Source organism: Salmo salar, chromosome 14, assembly GCF_965601325.2.
Source record: "Salmo salar chromosome 14, fSalSal1, whole genome shotgun sequence".
NCBI lineage: Eukaryota > Metazoa > Chordata > Actinopteri > Salmoniformes > Salmonidae > Salmo > Salmo salar.
The window spans coordinates 67,971,808-67,988,763 of record NC_138304.1 but is presented as its reverse complement, the minus strand read 5'-3'; the positions used below and the strand labels follow the sequence as shown (position 1 = coordinate 67,988,763).

Here is a 16,956-nt window from a genome sequence, read left to right as displayed (position 1 = left end):
AGCACCTCTTCGTCACGGTTTGTTGTTTTTGTTTATAGTTTATTGTCTGTCTTGCATAGTTTCAAATAGAAATGAAGATGTGGAATGATATGCACGCTGCGCCTTGGTCTCTTTCATACGACAACCGTTACAATTTGTGTGAGATTGAGGGCTTCTCGCTTAGATTGTAGGACGGCCGGGGTGTTAAGCATATCCCAGTTTAGGTCACCTGACAGTACGAACTCTGAAGATAGATGGGTGGCAATCAATTCACATATGGTGTCCAGGGCACAGCTGGGGGCTGAGGTGGGTCTATAACAAGCGGCAACGGTGAGAGACTTGTTTCTGGAAAGGTGGATTTTTAAAAGTGGAAGCTTGAATTGTTTGGGCACAGACCTGGATAGTATGACAGAACTCTGCAGGCTATCTATGCAGTAGATTGCAACTCCGCCCCCTTTGGCAGTTCTATCTTGTCAGAAAATGTTGTAGTTGGGGATGGACATTTCAGGATTTTTGGTGTCCTTCCTAAGCCAGGATTCAGACATGGCTAGGACATCAGGGTTTGCTGAGTGTGCTAAAGTAGTGAATAAAACAAACTTAGGGACAAGGCTTCTGATGTTAACATGCATGAAACTAAGGCTTTTACGGTTACAGAAGTCAACAAATGAGAGCGCCTGGGGAATGAGAGTGGTGCTGAGGGCTGCAGGGCCTGGGTTAACCTCTACATCACCAGAGGAACAGAGGAGGAGTAGGATAAGGGTACGGCTAAAGGCTATAAGAACTGGTCGTCTACTGCGTTCGGAACAGAGAGTAAAAGTGATCACCGAGTGATCATAGGGTCCAATGAGTTGCAAAAGGTGAGTCAGGGAGCCGATTCAGTAGTCTCTACTACGTTAGGCGAGCTGGAGACACGGCGATTCAGACAGCTAGCGGGCCGGGGATGGCAGATGGGCCTTCGGCGACATCGTAACGGAAGAGCCTGTTGAAACCCCCTCGGACGATTACGTCGGCAGACCAGTCGTGATGGATCAGCGGGGCTCCGTGTCGGCAGTAAAGGGCCCAGGCCAATTGGCGAAAGAGGTATTCTAGCCCAAGAATTAGCTGGTGGACCTCTTTGGCTAGCCGGGAGATGGGCCTAGCTCGAGGCTAGCTCAAGGATAACTGGTGCTTGTTTTGGGACAGAGACGTTAGCCAGGAGAAGGCACTCGGATTGCAGCTAGCTAGCTGCGATGATCCGGTGTAAAGATTCAGAGCTTGCGGTAGGAATCCGGATATGTGGTAGAGAAAATGAAGTCCGATATGCTCTGGGTTGATATTGCGCTATGCAGACTGGCAGGTATTGACTGAGCTGAGGCTGGCTGGTGTCCGCGTTAACAGTGAAGACCGCTAGCAGTGGCTAACTGACTACTAGCTAGTTAGCTGGCTAGCTTCTGATGGGGGTTCCGGTTCAAAAGTATAAAAATAGCAGATCCTTACGACATTGGGTGAGGCGGGTTGCAGGAAAGTATATTCAGTCCGTAGATGCAAAGTGAGAATTAAAATATATACTAAATATATCAGGAAAGAAAACGAGGAAAACGATATTTACACAGGACAAGACAAAACACACATCCGACTGCTACGCCATCTTGGAACAAATCTGTGAAGTCTTGGAAATGGGCTGTGGCCCTTGCCTATCCACAGGTTGTTTATCCGCAGTCTGACATGTCTCGCCCGTGTGGAGGGGAAAGACATATTTATGTTTTTTATTTTGCAGTGTTTGGGGAGGAATGCCGCCTCCACTGAGCACCCCTGATGTATGGACCTCTATGACACGCGTGATTTATAGCACTTTGGGGCTGTGTTTTTTCCCCCAGCTAGAGTGGAAGTCTCTGTTAAATGTAACTGTAGCTGAGCATTGGTGGTTTGATAGAGCCTTACAGATACAGGAACTCAATTACTGCTAGCTTCATTGCAGGCAGAAGGGTGAATTCAATCCAAACTGCTCTGTGAAATATGCTGCATAAATGCAGGTTTTAGGTAAGCCTAATGCAAGTGGTTGAAACAGAAGAGAAGTGAGATAGATTGCAGCAATTCTATCTTGATGCAATTCAGCCTAGAATGAGAAAACTCTACATACTTTGTAGGACCAATATGGCCTAGCTGTAAAGTGTTGTTCTGTGCTTCTAAACATGGTGTTGTAGTTTTGACTTTACACTAATGATAGAGTGTTGCCCTAATGCATTTCATCATGCATCTTGGAGTGGGCTTTAAAAGCATTGTTAAAGACTGCAGGCAGGTTGGTTCAGTGGACTAGTCGATGCATACCGTGTCATTTGGCGCAGTAGAATACTCTATATGGTTCAGCAAGGATGTGTTGACTATATTTTGGGAAAGCTTGGTTATTGTTGTCCCTTCAAGTTTCAAATGATCACTTAGTTTCATAAAACAACAATCCTCAACTGACCCCAATTCTGGTCACAAGGTAAAAATCTGTCATTCTGCCCCTGAGCACGGCAGTTAACCCACTGTTCACCGGGCGCCGAAGACGTGGATGTTGATTAAGACAGCCCCCCACGCCTCTCTGATTCAGAGGGGTTGGGTTAAATGCGGGACACATTTCAGTTGAATACATTCAGTTGGACAACTAACTAGGTATCCCCCTTTCCCCTTTGCAATACTCCAGAGTCCTTTCCTTATTGCGATTGAAATCAAATCTGCAGAGGTAATAATGATGTGTAGTATTAATACTATTACCATTTGTATTCATTTTGAATATATCCTAATACCCAACATCCGGCGATGAAAGAGCACTAACAAACCAGCATCCCCTTTAGACATTAGCAGAATGAGATGGCAGGACACCAACACTTCCTCCCTCGGGGTGTCATTGAGAAATCCCAAATCAATCTCCCACAATCCAACATTGTGTTTATTAATGAGCCTTGGCCAATCGAATTTGCTCAAGAGCCAATCAGATCGGCTCGGTTGGCCCTCAGAGGCTTTAAGGTCCCGCATCGGTTGCGCAGATGTTTGACACTAGAGATGAAATACAGCCTGTGACATGACACGCTAAACGTTTCTGCCGAGAAACAGAGACGGCAGAACAACTGTACTCACACAGGAAAACCGTCTCTTCCTCTTGAGCGACTCTGTTACTGCTGCCTCGGATCGCCCTACTTATCAGTTGAGCACATAATAGACACAACATGACAGGACGCAGATGTCAATTGAGTTGGATTCGCTGGTAAACTGTCTGGTAAATACACAACACACCCAATCAATACAGATCAAAACGATTCAAAGGTCAGACGAGTGTCATGCGGAGAATCCCTCTTCATGGCGTGTCTTGGCGATGTTTCTGTGTGCGGTCATAAGGCTGTGCAAATGTCTTCTAAATACACAACTGTGTCTGTTCTTTATCAGAGCAGTAGCAGGCTACATCCTGGATTGTGTGGGTCAGGAATTAGCAGAAGTTACACTGCCAGGAAATCGAGCGGTGTTTTGTGATATGAGTAGAATAGGCCCTACGGTAGAGTATCTGCGAGGACTTCTGTAGTCTTGAAGGGTTAGAGTCGTGCTTCAGCACGTGTCACAGATGAAGACTCACTACTCCCACCACACACACACACACACACAAACACACACACACACACTCAACTCCGACCCCCCATAAATGCACACTATTTCATCACCTCACTACCATGTCTAATTCATCCAACCTTCCTTTGATTCAGATATAACCACTAATTAGAGCCATGACTCTCCACTACATAGTACAGTGTTGGTTTGGTGGCTTAGTTGAATTCCCAACAATGACATAGTCACTTCTTTCACCTCTCTCTGTACAAATCATCCATCTACACAGCTGTCTAAAGACTGGCTCCAAGAATACACACCACTGACCGTTGTCTCCACTTCATGTAACCTGAAACCACATAGCTACAAGCAGAAGTGTCAGTCAACCACATTTTGAGGGGCAACGGAATTGATCTTTGCATTAATTCGTTGCACATAGATTTTGTAAGATATATTTTACCGCCCTTCGGTTTCATTGGGCATGATGTCTCTGGCTACACACTTTTCTTATCCACAACATTGCCACCAGTTCGAGGTGCATATTGCAGGTAAAGAAAAACAGCCTATCCAACCTTTCTTATAGGAAAAAACACAACTTGACTAAGACTTGTTACCCTCCTACTCCCTTGTCCATTCCGATTGACGGCAATGGATCTCAGGAAATTATTTTGTTCAACAGAACATGTTTCAGAGTGCAGAGCAGACGCATTGGCAAGGTCCTCTAACAGTGTTTCTTGGCTCTGAGAGTCCATCTTTGGGGAGAGAAAGCTCTTAGGCATGTGATAACGTGGGTTAGAGAAGGGCAGGCCAAAGAATGAGCTCCTAATGATGCAGGTCACAGCAGGATAGAAAAGACCCACAATACAGCATTTCTGCTCTCATACCAAGAGTGATTTTACAATTCGCAACGACAAACCCTCAAGTGTGTTTAGACACATATAGTCCCTATTCGTTTCCAGTTGAGGAGAATTGTTAGGGGCTGAGTGGCGAGAAAGATCGAGTCGGATCTGAGAAAGGTAGTCACGGAGTGGGTGGATCGATGAGGAAAACTCTGAGGTGTATGGATTGGAGTCATTGACTCTATTGGATAATTGAATCAATAGTCAGCAAGCTTCCAACGTTAGTCGATGTCAAGTATCCTAATGACATCGTACCACAAATCTCAATTTGAGATGCAAGAGTACGCTTGTTAATCACCTCCTCAATCGACACTGCCTTGTGGCCTTGCAATGCCAGTCACTCAACCTAAAAATAGAACACCACAAAATGCATTGTTCTGGGGACATGGCAGATGTCCGTGGATCAGCATGAGACAGCAGCCCAACCCCAGCCACGGTGCCCCCATACTGCGGCTCCCTCATGCTGGTCCCCCCTCCCCATCCTGTATGTTGCCCACTGGTTCACTGCGTCTCTCACCAGTACAGCTGGAGCCCTGGTTGATTTACAGGTTCCACATGTGCAGGTTAGACTGAGCCGCCCTGCAGACAGCAGGCCTGCCATACTGTAACATGCAGTCTCTTAGGGTTAATATGCTTTCTCTCCACAAAAATAACCTGCTATACGGTAATAGTAATCGGCCTGTCATAGTAAGCGCAGGAGGCCTCTGTGATCATTCTGACAGAGAATACTGTATCATACTGTACTGTATGAACACAGGAGGGAAGGGAGTGGGCATAGTGCATACACACAAGGAGGGACATTATGCATCTGAGACATACAGGACTAGGACCAGTAGGAGGAGAGTAACAGTATGTAGCCTACTTGATGGTACCTCAGTGGGCTGTACCTGGGTCAGCTCTTAATGACTTGGTCTTTGGTCTCTCTGCTCCTGTTATACTATAAATGGCTGCTCTGAGCCCTGCAGGTGAAAAACGTACGTTCCAGACAACTCTGTCGACCCTTCTCCCTATTTTCTCTCTCTCTCTAATGCGTTTGTTGACTCAGGTGAAGAGACTGTTTGCAGAGCACATGCACACAGTAAATCACTGCTGAAAATATAACTCTCTCAGGAGGTCTCTTACAGTGTGTTATGTCTTCTCTCCCTCTAAACCCCCTCTTCTATTCCGTCCGCCTCTTCCTGTATTCTTTCCCACTCTCCCTCCAATCCCCGTATTCTGTCCTCCTCCTCCTCTCAGACTTTTCCTGAAGAGTCACAGTGGGACAGCGGGCAGGCAGAGCAGTATGGTGATCCACGGGGCAGACTTCAGCACCAAGGACATGGACAATGACAACTGCATGTGCAAGTGTGCCCTCATGCTCACAGGGGGTAAGTACCAGTGTCCCCATAATGCACCACACTGCAGTGTTGAAAATATAGTTTACCAAGCTACCAGTTACGTCACAATGGAAGAAGATAAGCTACACTAAAGCTACCCTTAAAGTTACTTTGAAAAAGTAGTTTACTACATCCAAACTACCTATGGATAAATAATCATATGTAAATCTGAAATGTCATAGATACAAATTGAAAGAACAGGTCACTCTGGGGTCATATGTTAAAATAATGTGTAATTTAGCCTATTAAACACAAAAAACGATGTTTCAAATAAGAATTAGGCAGGTCTGATGCCGAAAAAGAAAGACAATTCTTGCCTACTTCACCCATAATGCACTATTTAGCAGTAGAGGCTGCTGAGAGGAGGACGGTTCATTATAATGGCTGGAATGGTGCGAATGGAATGGCATCAAACACCATGTGGCATCAAACACCATTCCACCGATTCCGCTCCAGCCATTACCAGGAGCCCGTTCTCCCCGATTAAGGTGCCACCAACCTCCTGTGCTATTTAGTGATCTGGCAGGGGAGACCCCATAATGCACCACAATGAGAGATGGCACAAGAAGAGTCCCCACAAACCACCACGTCATGGCAGAAAGGAAGATTCATCTTACACTGAACAATAACATAAATGCAACATGCAACAATTTCAACGATTCTACTGAGTTACAGATCATATATGGAGATCAGTCAATTGAAATGAATTCATTAGGCCCTAATCTATGGATTTCACATGACTGGGCAGTGAGTGAGTGGGTGAGTTTTTCCCCACAAAAGGGCTTTATTGCAGACAGAAAGACTCAGTTTCATCAGCTGTCCAGGTGGCTGGTCTTTGACGATCCCGCATGTGAAGAAGCCAGATGTAGAGGTCCTGGCCTTGGGTGGTTACCCGTGATCTGCGGTTGTGAGGCCGGTTGGGCGTACTGCCAAATTCTCTAATATGACGTTGGAAGCGGCTTATAGTAGAGAAATTAACATTAAATTCTCTGGCAACAGCTCTGGTGGACATTCCTGCAATCAGCATGCCAATTGCATGCTCCCTCAAAACTTGAGACATCTGTGGCATTGTGTTGTGTGACAAAACTGCGCATTTTAGAGTGGCCTTTTATTGTCCCCAGCACAGGGTGCACCTGTGTAAAGATCATGCTGTTTAATCAGCTTCTTGATATGCCACACCTGTCCGGTGGATGGATTATCTTGGAAAAGGAGACATACTCACTAACAGGGATGTAAACACATTTTCTGAATCTTCTATTTCAGCTCATGAAACATGGGACCAACACTTTACATGTTGAGTTTATATTTTTGTTCGTATAGTAATGCATCCTGGTCAACTGTCTAGAGAACTTGGTTCTACTACAAGACCAGCATGACTCCGCCTAGCTCAAACCCTGACACTTGGTTGGGTTATTTTGGCACAGACCTGTGCATGTGGCATTGTACCACAGTACAGAGTAATGAGGCGTGTGTGTGGAGCTTACTGCATCCTCTAACTTCTGCAGCCACCACTCCACACAACAGCACATCAGGGGTTTCAAATGAGCACCACAAATGTCCATGAGCCGGGCACCAAGTGTCAGGGAGATTTCAAAATTTCAGTGGAGAGTGGGGACCCTACTCATTGTATGACAGTTCCCCAGTGGAGGACTGGGTTTGTAGACCGCTTATGGTCGATGGCAGGAGAAGCAAGACAACATTGGTGATCGGGCAATTCTATCCACCCCGATCTAAGGACCGCATATTTTCCTCATTCAACCAGCCAGTCTCACAATCCAGCAGTGTGCTTAGCAGAGAAATGACTTTTTAACCATATTCACTCTAATAATATTGACATAGTATCAGTGCAGTAGTAAGTGGTGGGGGAAATAGACACATTGAGAAAAACATTAGTAACCAAAGAGGAGGAAAAGATTAAGAAAGTAAGGTCAGACTTAACAGGGTCTGTTGAAGTATGGTAATTACTTACATCAGAGGAGGTTGGTGGGAGGAGCTATAGGAAGACGGGCTCATTGTAATGGCTGGAATGGAATAAATCAAATAGTATCAAACGCATACACCAAATGGAAACCACATGTTTGACTCCGTTCCATGTACTCCATTTCAGCCACTAAAATTAGCCCGTCCTACTATAACTCCTCCCACCAGCCTCCACTGACCTACATACAGTGTATTCGGAAAGTATTCAGACCCCTTGATACAGCCTTATTCTAAAATTGATTTACTCATCAATCTATACACAATACCCCATAATGACAAAGCAAAAAAAGGCTTTTATACATTTTTGCAAATGTATAAAAAAAACGTAAATATCACATTTACATAAGTATTCACCTCCCTGACCAAGGCCCTTGTCCCCCGATTGCTCAATTTGGCCAGGCGGCCAGCTCTAGCAAAGAGTCTTGGTGGTTCCAAAATCCTGTCTCGGAGCTCTAAGGACAATTCCTTCGACCTCATGGCTTGGGTTTTGCTCTGACATGCACTGTCAACTATGTGATCTTATATAGACAGGTTTGAGCCTTTCCAAATCATGTCCAATCAATTGAATTTACCACAGATGAACTCCAATCAAGTTTTAGAAACATCTCAAGGATGATCAATAGAAACAGGATGCACCTGAGCTCAATTATGAGTCTCATAGCAAAGGGTCTGAATACTTATGTAAATAAGATATTTCAGTTTTTAATTTGAAATATATTTGCAAAGATTTAGAAAAACCTGTTTTCCATTTGTCGTTATGGGGTATTGTGTGTAGATTGATGAGGATTTTTTTGTGTTTAATCAATTTTAGAATAAGGCTGTAATGTAACAAAATGTGGAAAGAGTCAAGGGGTCTGAATACTTGCCGAATGCACTGTACATGCATACAGTACAGTCATACTGAACAGACCTAACCCAGACCTACTGAATGTTCACTAGTGTACTGGGGTGACAATGACAAAAGACTATCCGGTTCTGGAAACAGACCACCAACTGTTTCTAGCAGGGGCAGCTGTTTTTACAAGATAGTTAAAGCTTGGCCCTGGAAACACAAGTCACAGGGAACCAATGGGAAACCTTTATCAACGTGACACCCATGCTAAAGACAAGGACAGCGGTACTAACTGTGGGACTCACTGGTAGGTCTTCTGTGAAATGTCACAGCCCAAACTGGCACTGACATTTAGGCCTGAGGGAAGGCTATGCCCCAACCTCCGATTGACACGTCACACCAGCCACACTATGCCTCCCTGAAATGGAAAGATTTGTGTTGCTCATTTTCATGTGCTATTTGGTGCTAGCAATATATTTTGCTGAAATTAGTAAGAGGATAAAAAGTACATGCAAAGGTTAAGCGAGAAGAAGAAAGGGGTGCAACAGCATCATATGTAGGAAATGCAATTCTTACAAATGCCATTCACAACAGAGCCTATTTGAGCCCATGCACCTTTACACTTTCTCTAAATACCATTGGGTGTAAACAGATCCCAAAAGTGGTTAACAACCGGTATCGGCATCCCCTGTGTACCTACACCACAGTGACCAGATACCTTTGTGATTATGTCTGAACCACTGCTATAGCTAGTGTTGGAGTTCACATTGGCACACTGTCAAGGTTCAACATTACAGAACCAGAACAGAGAAATTCAATGTGAAGTTTACGGTCCTTCTTTTAGCGTTTCATACACACTGTCTGTTTTTGTCATAGGGGTTTAAAAAAATCTCATTCTCTCCCTCTGCATCCCCCCCCCCGCCCGCCCCGTTCTTGCTCTGCCCAGGTTGGTGGTTCGACGCCTGTGGCCCGTCCAACCTCAACGGAATGTACTTCACCAAAGGGCAACACGTCGGGAAGCTAAATGGCATCAAGTGGCACTACTTTAAGGGTCCCAGCTACTCGCTACGAGCAACAACCATGATGATTCGACCACTGGACTTCTCATAGACATCAAGTACATCTGAAATGGCACCCTATTCCCTATATAGTGCAATACTTGGTTCAAATTAGTGCACTATATAGGGAATAGGGTGCCATTTCAGATGTAGTGTTAGACCTTCTGCCCACGCTCTCTGCTAGACCAATGGGACAACTATATTGGGAGGAATGCTTCCTGCTTTACCCTGTTACTATCGTCTCACCGTAACGATTTTGGAGTTTGTGCGGAGGTGAACTCTACACCACCTGGCTGTTGCTTGGTAACTATACTCCAGGAGTCAGCCTGGAAGTGTGGTTGGAGAGAAGAGGGCTTGTGGAACGAGAGGGGTCCCGTCTTATCACATAGCTGAACTGTGAGTGGTGAACTTGCTGCAGTTGGAGGACATACTGCTTTGCTCTTTTTTATATTTGAGGCATAAACTCAAGTAGAGTTCACCTCTCTGCTCTCACCCCAGGCCTGTGGACTACTGGACTTCTCTCCTTTTTGGGAACTAACTGCAACATCGCAGCTCTGTCTGTATAGGTAGACTACCCATAGACTACATGAGAGACTGCATAGACTCTTTCACACTACATGACTCCCTATGAACTCTGTGCATCTGGAATGTCCTCACAAACATACGGGAGATATACACATTTTTATAGAGGTGTTGCACAAAGACATTGGAACAATGAACAATTTTGTATTTCATGCTTTTTATTCCTATATAGCCTAATACATTTGGAATGACATGATGTTTTTTTTACATAAGTCTCTCTGGATCATTTCTGGAGAGGAAAAACCACAAGCTTACAGCTTACAAGGTCACTTTCCATATAAAATGTTGATCTTATATGTATTGCGGTCGCCAAAGGCAGTTCTGAGAAAAAGTATGGCTCAGTATACGGTTTTGCTGCCACTTATATAGTTGTTGTCCTGACAGAGTGCAATGATTATCCTCAAAGTTCAGGTTGCCATGTTATTATTGGATTTGGCCACGGATGGGGATTTATCTGCATTTGCTATTGGCTGACAAACAACCAATGGTTGCCAAGGCTCAATATTTGTTGATCGTCATTCCTCACTTAAGTACGAAAAAGAACATACTGTAATGAATGCAGGTTGCATGTAATAATAAGGCATTGCCATACAGCAACTGGTAGAACTGTGTATGAGAAGGACAACATTATTTGTTATACCAAACCAATTGAAGGTAGTGTATATTATCTCATACTTATCTTTATCTTATGTATATTTGTATGATAATGTTCAGTTTGCCATCTCTAGTATTATTATACATCTAGCCCCCTAAAACATATAGACATGGATGGTGTAATTCTTACTTTCCTGAAAGATTTGGAATCCTTTGGTCATCAGATTTGGATTTTACATTTGAAAACACTATAGTATTGGGCAATAACAAAGTGTAGATGATTTGGACCATTCCGACCACACATAAAACCCTACCTAGAAATTGTGTGTGCTTGGATCGGCGCCTTTAGAGTAAAATATAATCATCTACTCAACAAATGTGTTATCGGTTTAAATGTTATGCTGTCTACAATGACTCAATCCACAATTTCATAAATGTTCCCTTCAAATGGTACTCCTGAGTTTGCTTTGCTTTTGCAATCCTATGGTTTTAAAAAGGGGAAGAGGTTATGTTATGAGTAATCACCTTTTTATGACTTTGGAGGTGCTATAGGGCCTTGACAGAAATGTGGTCTGTCCATATTTTGAGCTCTAACCACTGACCAAAAGACAAGTCCCGTTTTATTGGAAACACCCCACAATGTCCCTCAAATGTTTATTTGCTTAGACAGACAACCGCACTGAACCCTAGATCCAGACAGGTCTTTCTCTTTCATCAATGCAGCTTAGAAACGGTTGTTTTAATAACGCTTAGCTGAGGCGTAAAATGGATGACTCGTTTAAGTGTAGTGTGTGTACTTGTATTGCATTACTACCAGCATGAAACAAGAAAGAATGTATGGTTTAATATACAGTATTACTAAGGGTAGGCTACATATACATGTTGAAGAAAGACACATAGTATCTGGAACTCATTACTATGAAATTACATGTTTTTTAACATACTCAAATTGTATAATTTAATGAGTGCATATGTAAAATTACTTTCCTGAGGAAAGCTACTCCTTTTCGTTTTTTGTTCCTCCAGAATCACTGTGGTGTTTGAAGTTGAGCATAAAATATAGAATTAATAATAATAACAGTTGAGAAACGTGCCTTAAATGACTCTGCTTTTACCTCATTAAACTGTAGATTTGCTATTTTATTTAAACTACATTTTTTTGTAACAAGTGGACAAAATAAAAAAAGCATGTGATGCACTAATGTTTTCAATCTGGTTATGCATTGGGTGTTTTTTTATGTACAATGTGTTGATTTTGAAACTGACCACTTTTGGAGTCACATTACAACGTATTCATTCACAAGTCTCTTTCACATCAAGTTCCTTTGACACATACACTCTCAGTTCCCACTGGGCACACACTGGTTGAATCACTGTTGTTTCAAAGAAATTTTTCAAAGCATTGTGACATGGAATCAACGTGGAAAATACATTGGATTTGAAAAAAGTTATCAACCAGCACTGTTTTCATCTATTTTCAACCAGCATTGTAAAAATTGAGATTAGGGTAAAACGTCAATTTAAATACATTGACTTAACCTGACTAACAGGTTGTTACATCAATCTAATTTCAACATAATCATAAGAACTATGTATACGTATCACGACTCAGGATAAGACCCAGATACAGTCAGTTCGAATCACAGATGTTTATTGACCAAACAGGGGGCAGGCAAAAGACAGGTCAAGGGCAGGCAGAGGTCTGTAATCCAGGGCAGAGTCAGTAAGGTACAGAATGGCAGGCAGGCTCGGGGTCAGGGCAGTCAGAGGTCAGTAATCCAGGGCAGAGTCAGTAAGGTACAGAATGGCAGGCAGGCTCGGGGTCAGGGCAGTCAGAGGTCAGTAATCCAGGGCAGAGTCAGTAAGGTACAGAATGGCAGGCAGGCTCGGGGTCAGGGCAGTCAGAGGTCAGTAATCCAGGGCAGAGTGAGTAAGGTACAGAATGGCAGGCAGGCTCGGGGTCAGGGCAGTCAGAGGTCAGTAATCCAGGGCAGAGTCAGTAAGGTACAGAATGGCAGGCAGGATCGGTGTCAGGGCAGTCAGAGGTCAGTAATCCAGGGCAGTGAAAGACAGGTACAGAACGGCAGGTGAAGCGATGGAATTCACACTTCTCTGCTTTCACAAAAAGCTGGTTCTCCAGGAGGTGTTGGAGAACCTGTCGAACGTTGGGCGCGTGTTCTTGGGCGGAGTGGGAAAGACGAGGATGTTGTCGAGGTAGACGAAGACGAACCGGTTGAACATGTCGCAGAGAACATCATTAACCAGAGCCTGGAACACAACTGGGGCGTTGGTAAGGCCAAATAGCATGACCAGATACTCGTAGTGACCGCTGGCCGTGTTGAACCCAGTCTTCCACTTGTCCCCTTCCAGTATCCGCACCAGGTGGTAGACGTTCCATAGGTCCAGCTTGGAGAACACAGTGGCCCCCTGGAGCTTATCAAAGGCCAAGGAGATGAGTGGTAGCGGATAGCGGTTCTTCACCATGATGACGTTGAGGCTCCGGTAGTCAATGCACGGGTGCAGGGCTTTGTCCTTCTCCACAAAGAAGAACACTGCGCTGGAGGGGGAGTCCTTAACCTGTTGGGTCTAGGGGGCAGCATTTGCACGTCTGGATAAAAAAAATTTACCCGATTTAATCTGGTTACTAATCCTACCCAGTAACTAGAATATGCATATACTTATTATATATGGATAGAAAACACTCTAAAGTTTCCAAAACTGTTTGAATGGTGTCTGTAAGTATAACAGAACTCATTTGGCAGGCAAAACCCTGAGACATTTTCTGACAGGAAGTGGATACCTGATGTGTTGTATTGACTTTAAACCTATCCCATTGAAAAACACAGGGGTTTAGGAATATTTTGGCACTTCCTATTGCTTCCACTAGATGTCACCAGCCTTTACAAAGTGTTTTGAGTCTTCTGGAGGGAGATCTGACCGAACAAGAGCCATGGAACGATGATGGCCCATTAGACACCTGGCGCGCTAGTTCATGTTGGGTACCCTCGTTCCAATACGTTATAAAAGAGTATGCATTCGTCCACCTTGAATATTATTCATGTTCTGGTTAAAAAAGGCCCTAATGATTTATGCTATACAACGTTTGACATGTTTGAACGAACGGAAATATATTTTTTCCCCTCGTTCATGACGAGAAGTCCGGCTGGCTTACATCATGTGCTAACGAGACGGAGATTTTTGGACATAAATGATGAGCTTTTTTGAACAAAACTACATTCGTTATGGACCTGTGATACCTGGAAGTGACATCTGATGAAGAGAATCAAAGGTAATGGATTATTTACATAGTATTTTCGATTTTAGATCTCCCCAACATGACGTCTAGTCTGTATCGCAACGCGTATTTTTCTGGGCGCAGTGCTCAGATTATTGCAAAGTGTGATTTCCCAGTAAGGTTATTTTTAAATCTGGCAAGTTGATTGCGTTCAAGAGATGTAAATCTATAATTCTTTAAATGACAATATAATATTTTACCAATGTTTTCTAATTTTAATTATTTAATTTGTTACGCTGACTTGACTGCCGGTTATTGGAGGGAAACGATTTCCTCAACATCAATGCCATAGTAAAACGCTGTTTTTGGATATAAATATGAACTTGATAGAACTAAAAATGCATGCATTGTCTAACATAATGTCCTAGGAGTGTCATCTGATGGAGATTGTAAAAGGTTAGTGCATCATTTTAGCTGGTTTTATGGTTTTGGTGACCCTGTCTTTGACTTGACAAAACATTACACACAACTCTTGTAAATGTACTGTCCTAACATACTCTAAATTTATGCTTTCGCCGTAAAACCTTTTTGAAATCGTAAAACGTGGTTAGATTAAGGAGATGTTTATCTTTCAAATGGTGTAACATAGTTGTATTTTTGAAAAATTTGAATTTTGACATTTATTTGGATTCAAATTTGCCGCTCTTGAAATGCACCTGCTGTTGATGTAGTGCACCACGGGTGGCACGCTAGCGTCCCACCTAGCCCCAAGAGGTTAATGTACAGTAGGTCTCCATAGCCTTGGTCTCCGGACCCAGTACAGTCGTCGCCGGGGGGGGAGTGGTGCCTGGAAGAAGGTCAATCCCGCAGTCATAGGTTCGGTGCGGCGGAAGCGAAGTGGCCCGGGCCTTAATGAACACCTTCCGGAGGTCCTGGTACTCCGCGGGAATGACGGAGAGGTCCATAGCAACTTCCAAGCCCCCAGGAAGACGTCCCGGGGCAGGCTGGTCTGACTTCAGGCAATGACCATGGCAGAACAGGCTCCAGCCCATGATGGCACCAGCAGACAAGTCAATGAGGGGATTGTGTCGCTGGAGCCAAGAGAATCCCAATACCACGGGAACCTGAGGAGACTTAATAAGCAGGAATTGGATCGTCTCGCTGTGGTTCGCTGACACACGTAGGTTGATGGGGGTGCAATTGTGGGTGACCCGGCCTATAGAGCGCCCGTCCAGCGCTCTAATGTCCATGGGAATGGAGAGGGACTGAGTGGGGTTGCCCAGCTCGGACGCCAGGGTAGCATCCATAAAGCTCTCAGAGTCGATGAGTACCCAGAGAGATTTCGACTGGTTCCCCAACAACAAAATGGCATGAAAAGGGGTGTGAGTAAGGGGAGAGGAAAAGTTATCTGTATGGCCCACCAGAGTACTCGCTCCTACCGGTGAGCCTGGTCTTTTAGTGGACAGGTGGAAACGAAATGACCAGTAGTCCCACAATAGAGACAACTTAATGTGAAGCCTGTATAGCCGTTCGGCTGGATACAGTCTTGCTCTGCCTACTTGGATTGGCTCGGGAAGAGGTGAAACGGCAGACTATGGAGACTCTTGGGGGTACTCGGGTAGCCTCGGGTTCTCTCGGCAACGGAGCCTTCGGGGACTTCCGGGATGCCTTGGAGGCAAGGTGGACTCCTTGGGCGGGCGATTGAAATCGAATCTCCTCTCCTTCCTTCGTTCCCATAGTCACCCATCTATCCGAATGGTCAAGGCGATGAGCGAGTCGAGATCCATCGGTATTTCCCATGCTGCAAGCTCGTCCTTTACTTCCTCCGATACTCCGTGCCGGGAACATGTCGAACAGCGCTTCCGGTTCCAGGCACTCTCAGCTGCCTACGTGCGGAAATCCACCGCATAGTCTGCCACACTGCGGGAGTCTTGCCGAAGTTAGAACAACTTCCAGGCAACCTCTCTTCTGGACAATGGAGCAAAGTAGCCACCCTTTGCCTTGATGACAGCTTTGCACACTCTTGGCATTCCCTCAACCAGCTTCATGAGGTAGTCACCTGGAATGCATTTCAATTAATAGGTGTGCCTTGTTAAAAGTTAATTTGTGAAATGTATTTTCTTGTTAATGCGTTTGAGCCAATCAGTCATGTTGTGTCAAGGTAGGGGTGATATACAGAAGATAGCCTTATTTGGTGAAATACCAAGTTCATATTATGGCAAGAACAACTCAAATAAGCAAAGACAAACAACAGTCCATTGTTACTTTAAGACATAAAGGTCAGTCAATACGGAAAATGTCAAGAACTTTGAAAGTTTCTTCAAGTGCAGTTGCAAAAATCATCAAGTGCTATGATGAAACTGGCTCTCATGAGGACCGCCACAGGAAAGGAAAGCCCAGAGTTCCCTCTGCTGCAGAGGATAAGTTCATTAGAGTTACCAGCCCAAATAAATGCTTCACAGAGTTCAAGTAACAGACACATCTCAACATCAACTGTTCAGAGGAGACTGCATGAATCAGGCCTTCATGTAAAATATATTTTGATTTGTTTAACACTTTTTTAGTTACTACATGATTCCATTTGTGTTATTTCGTAGTTTTGATGCGTTCACTATTATTCTACAATGTAGAAAATAGTAAAACTAAAGAAAAACCCTTGAATGAGTAGGTGTCCAAACTTTTGACTGGTATTGTATGTAAAAGTGATATTTCATTTATTTCTTTTTTTATACATTTGCAAAAATGTATAAAAACCTGTTTTTGCTTTGTCATTATGGGGTATTATGTGTAGGTTGATGAGGATAATTTTTTTAATCCATTTTAGAATAAGACTGTAAATTAACAAACTGTGGAAAAAGTGAAG

General features: G+C 43.9%; 1 protein-coding gene across 1 annotated transcript in view; it reads left to right on the top strand.

Moving 5' to 3' along the window:
- Window positions 1–12,069, top strand: part of LOC106570047 (angiopoietin-1) — a 73,159-nt gene extending 61,090 nt beyond the window's left edge. Inside the window, exons 8-9 of the mRNA XM_014141975.3 lie at window positions 5,673–5,803; window positions 9,571–12,069. Of these exons, the coding sequence (XP_013997450.1) occupies window positions 5,673–5,803; window positions 9,571–9,734 (295 nt within the window). The 3' untranslated portion in view covers window positions 9,735–12,069. The remainder of the gene's footprint in view (window positions 1–5,672; window positions 5,804–9,570) is intronic.
- Window positions 12,070–16,956: the final 4,887 nt, after the last annotated feature.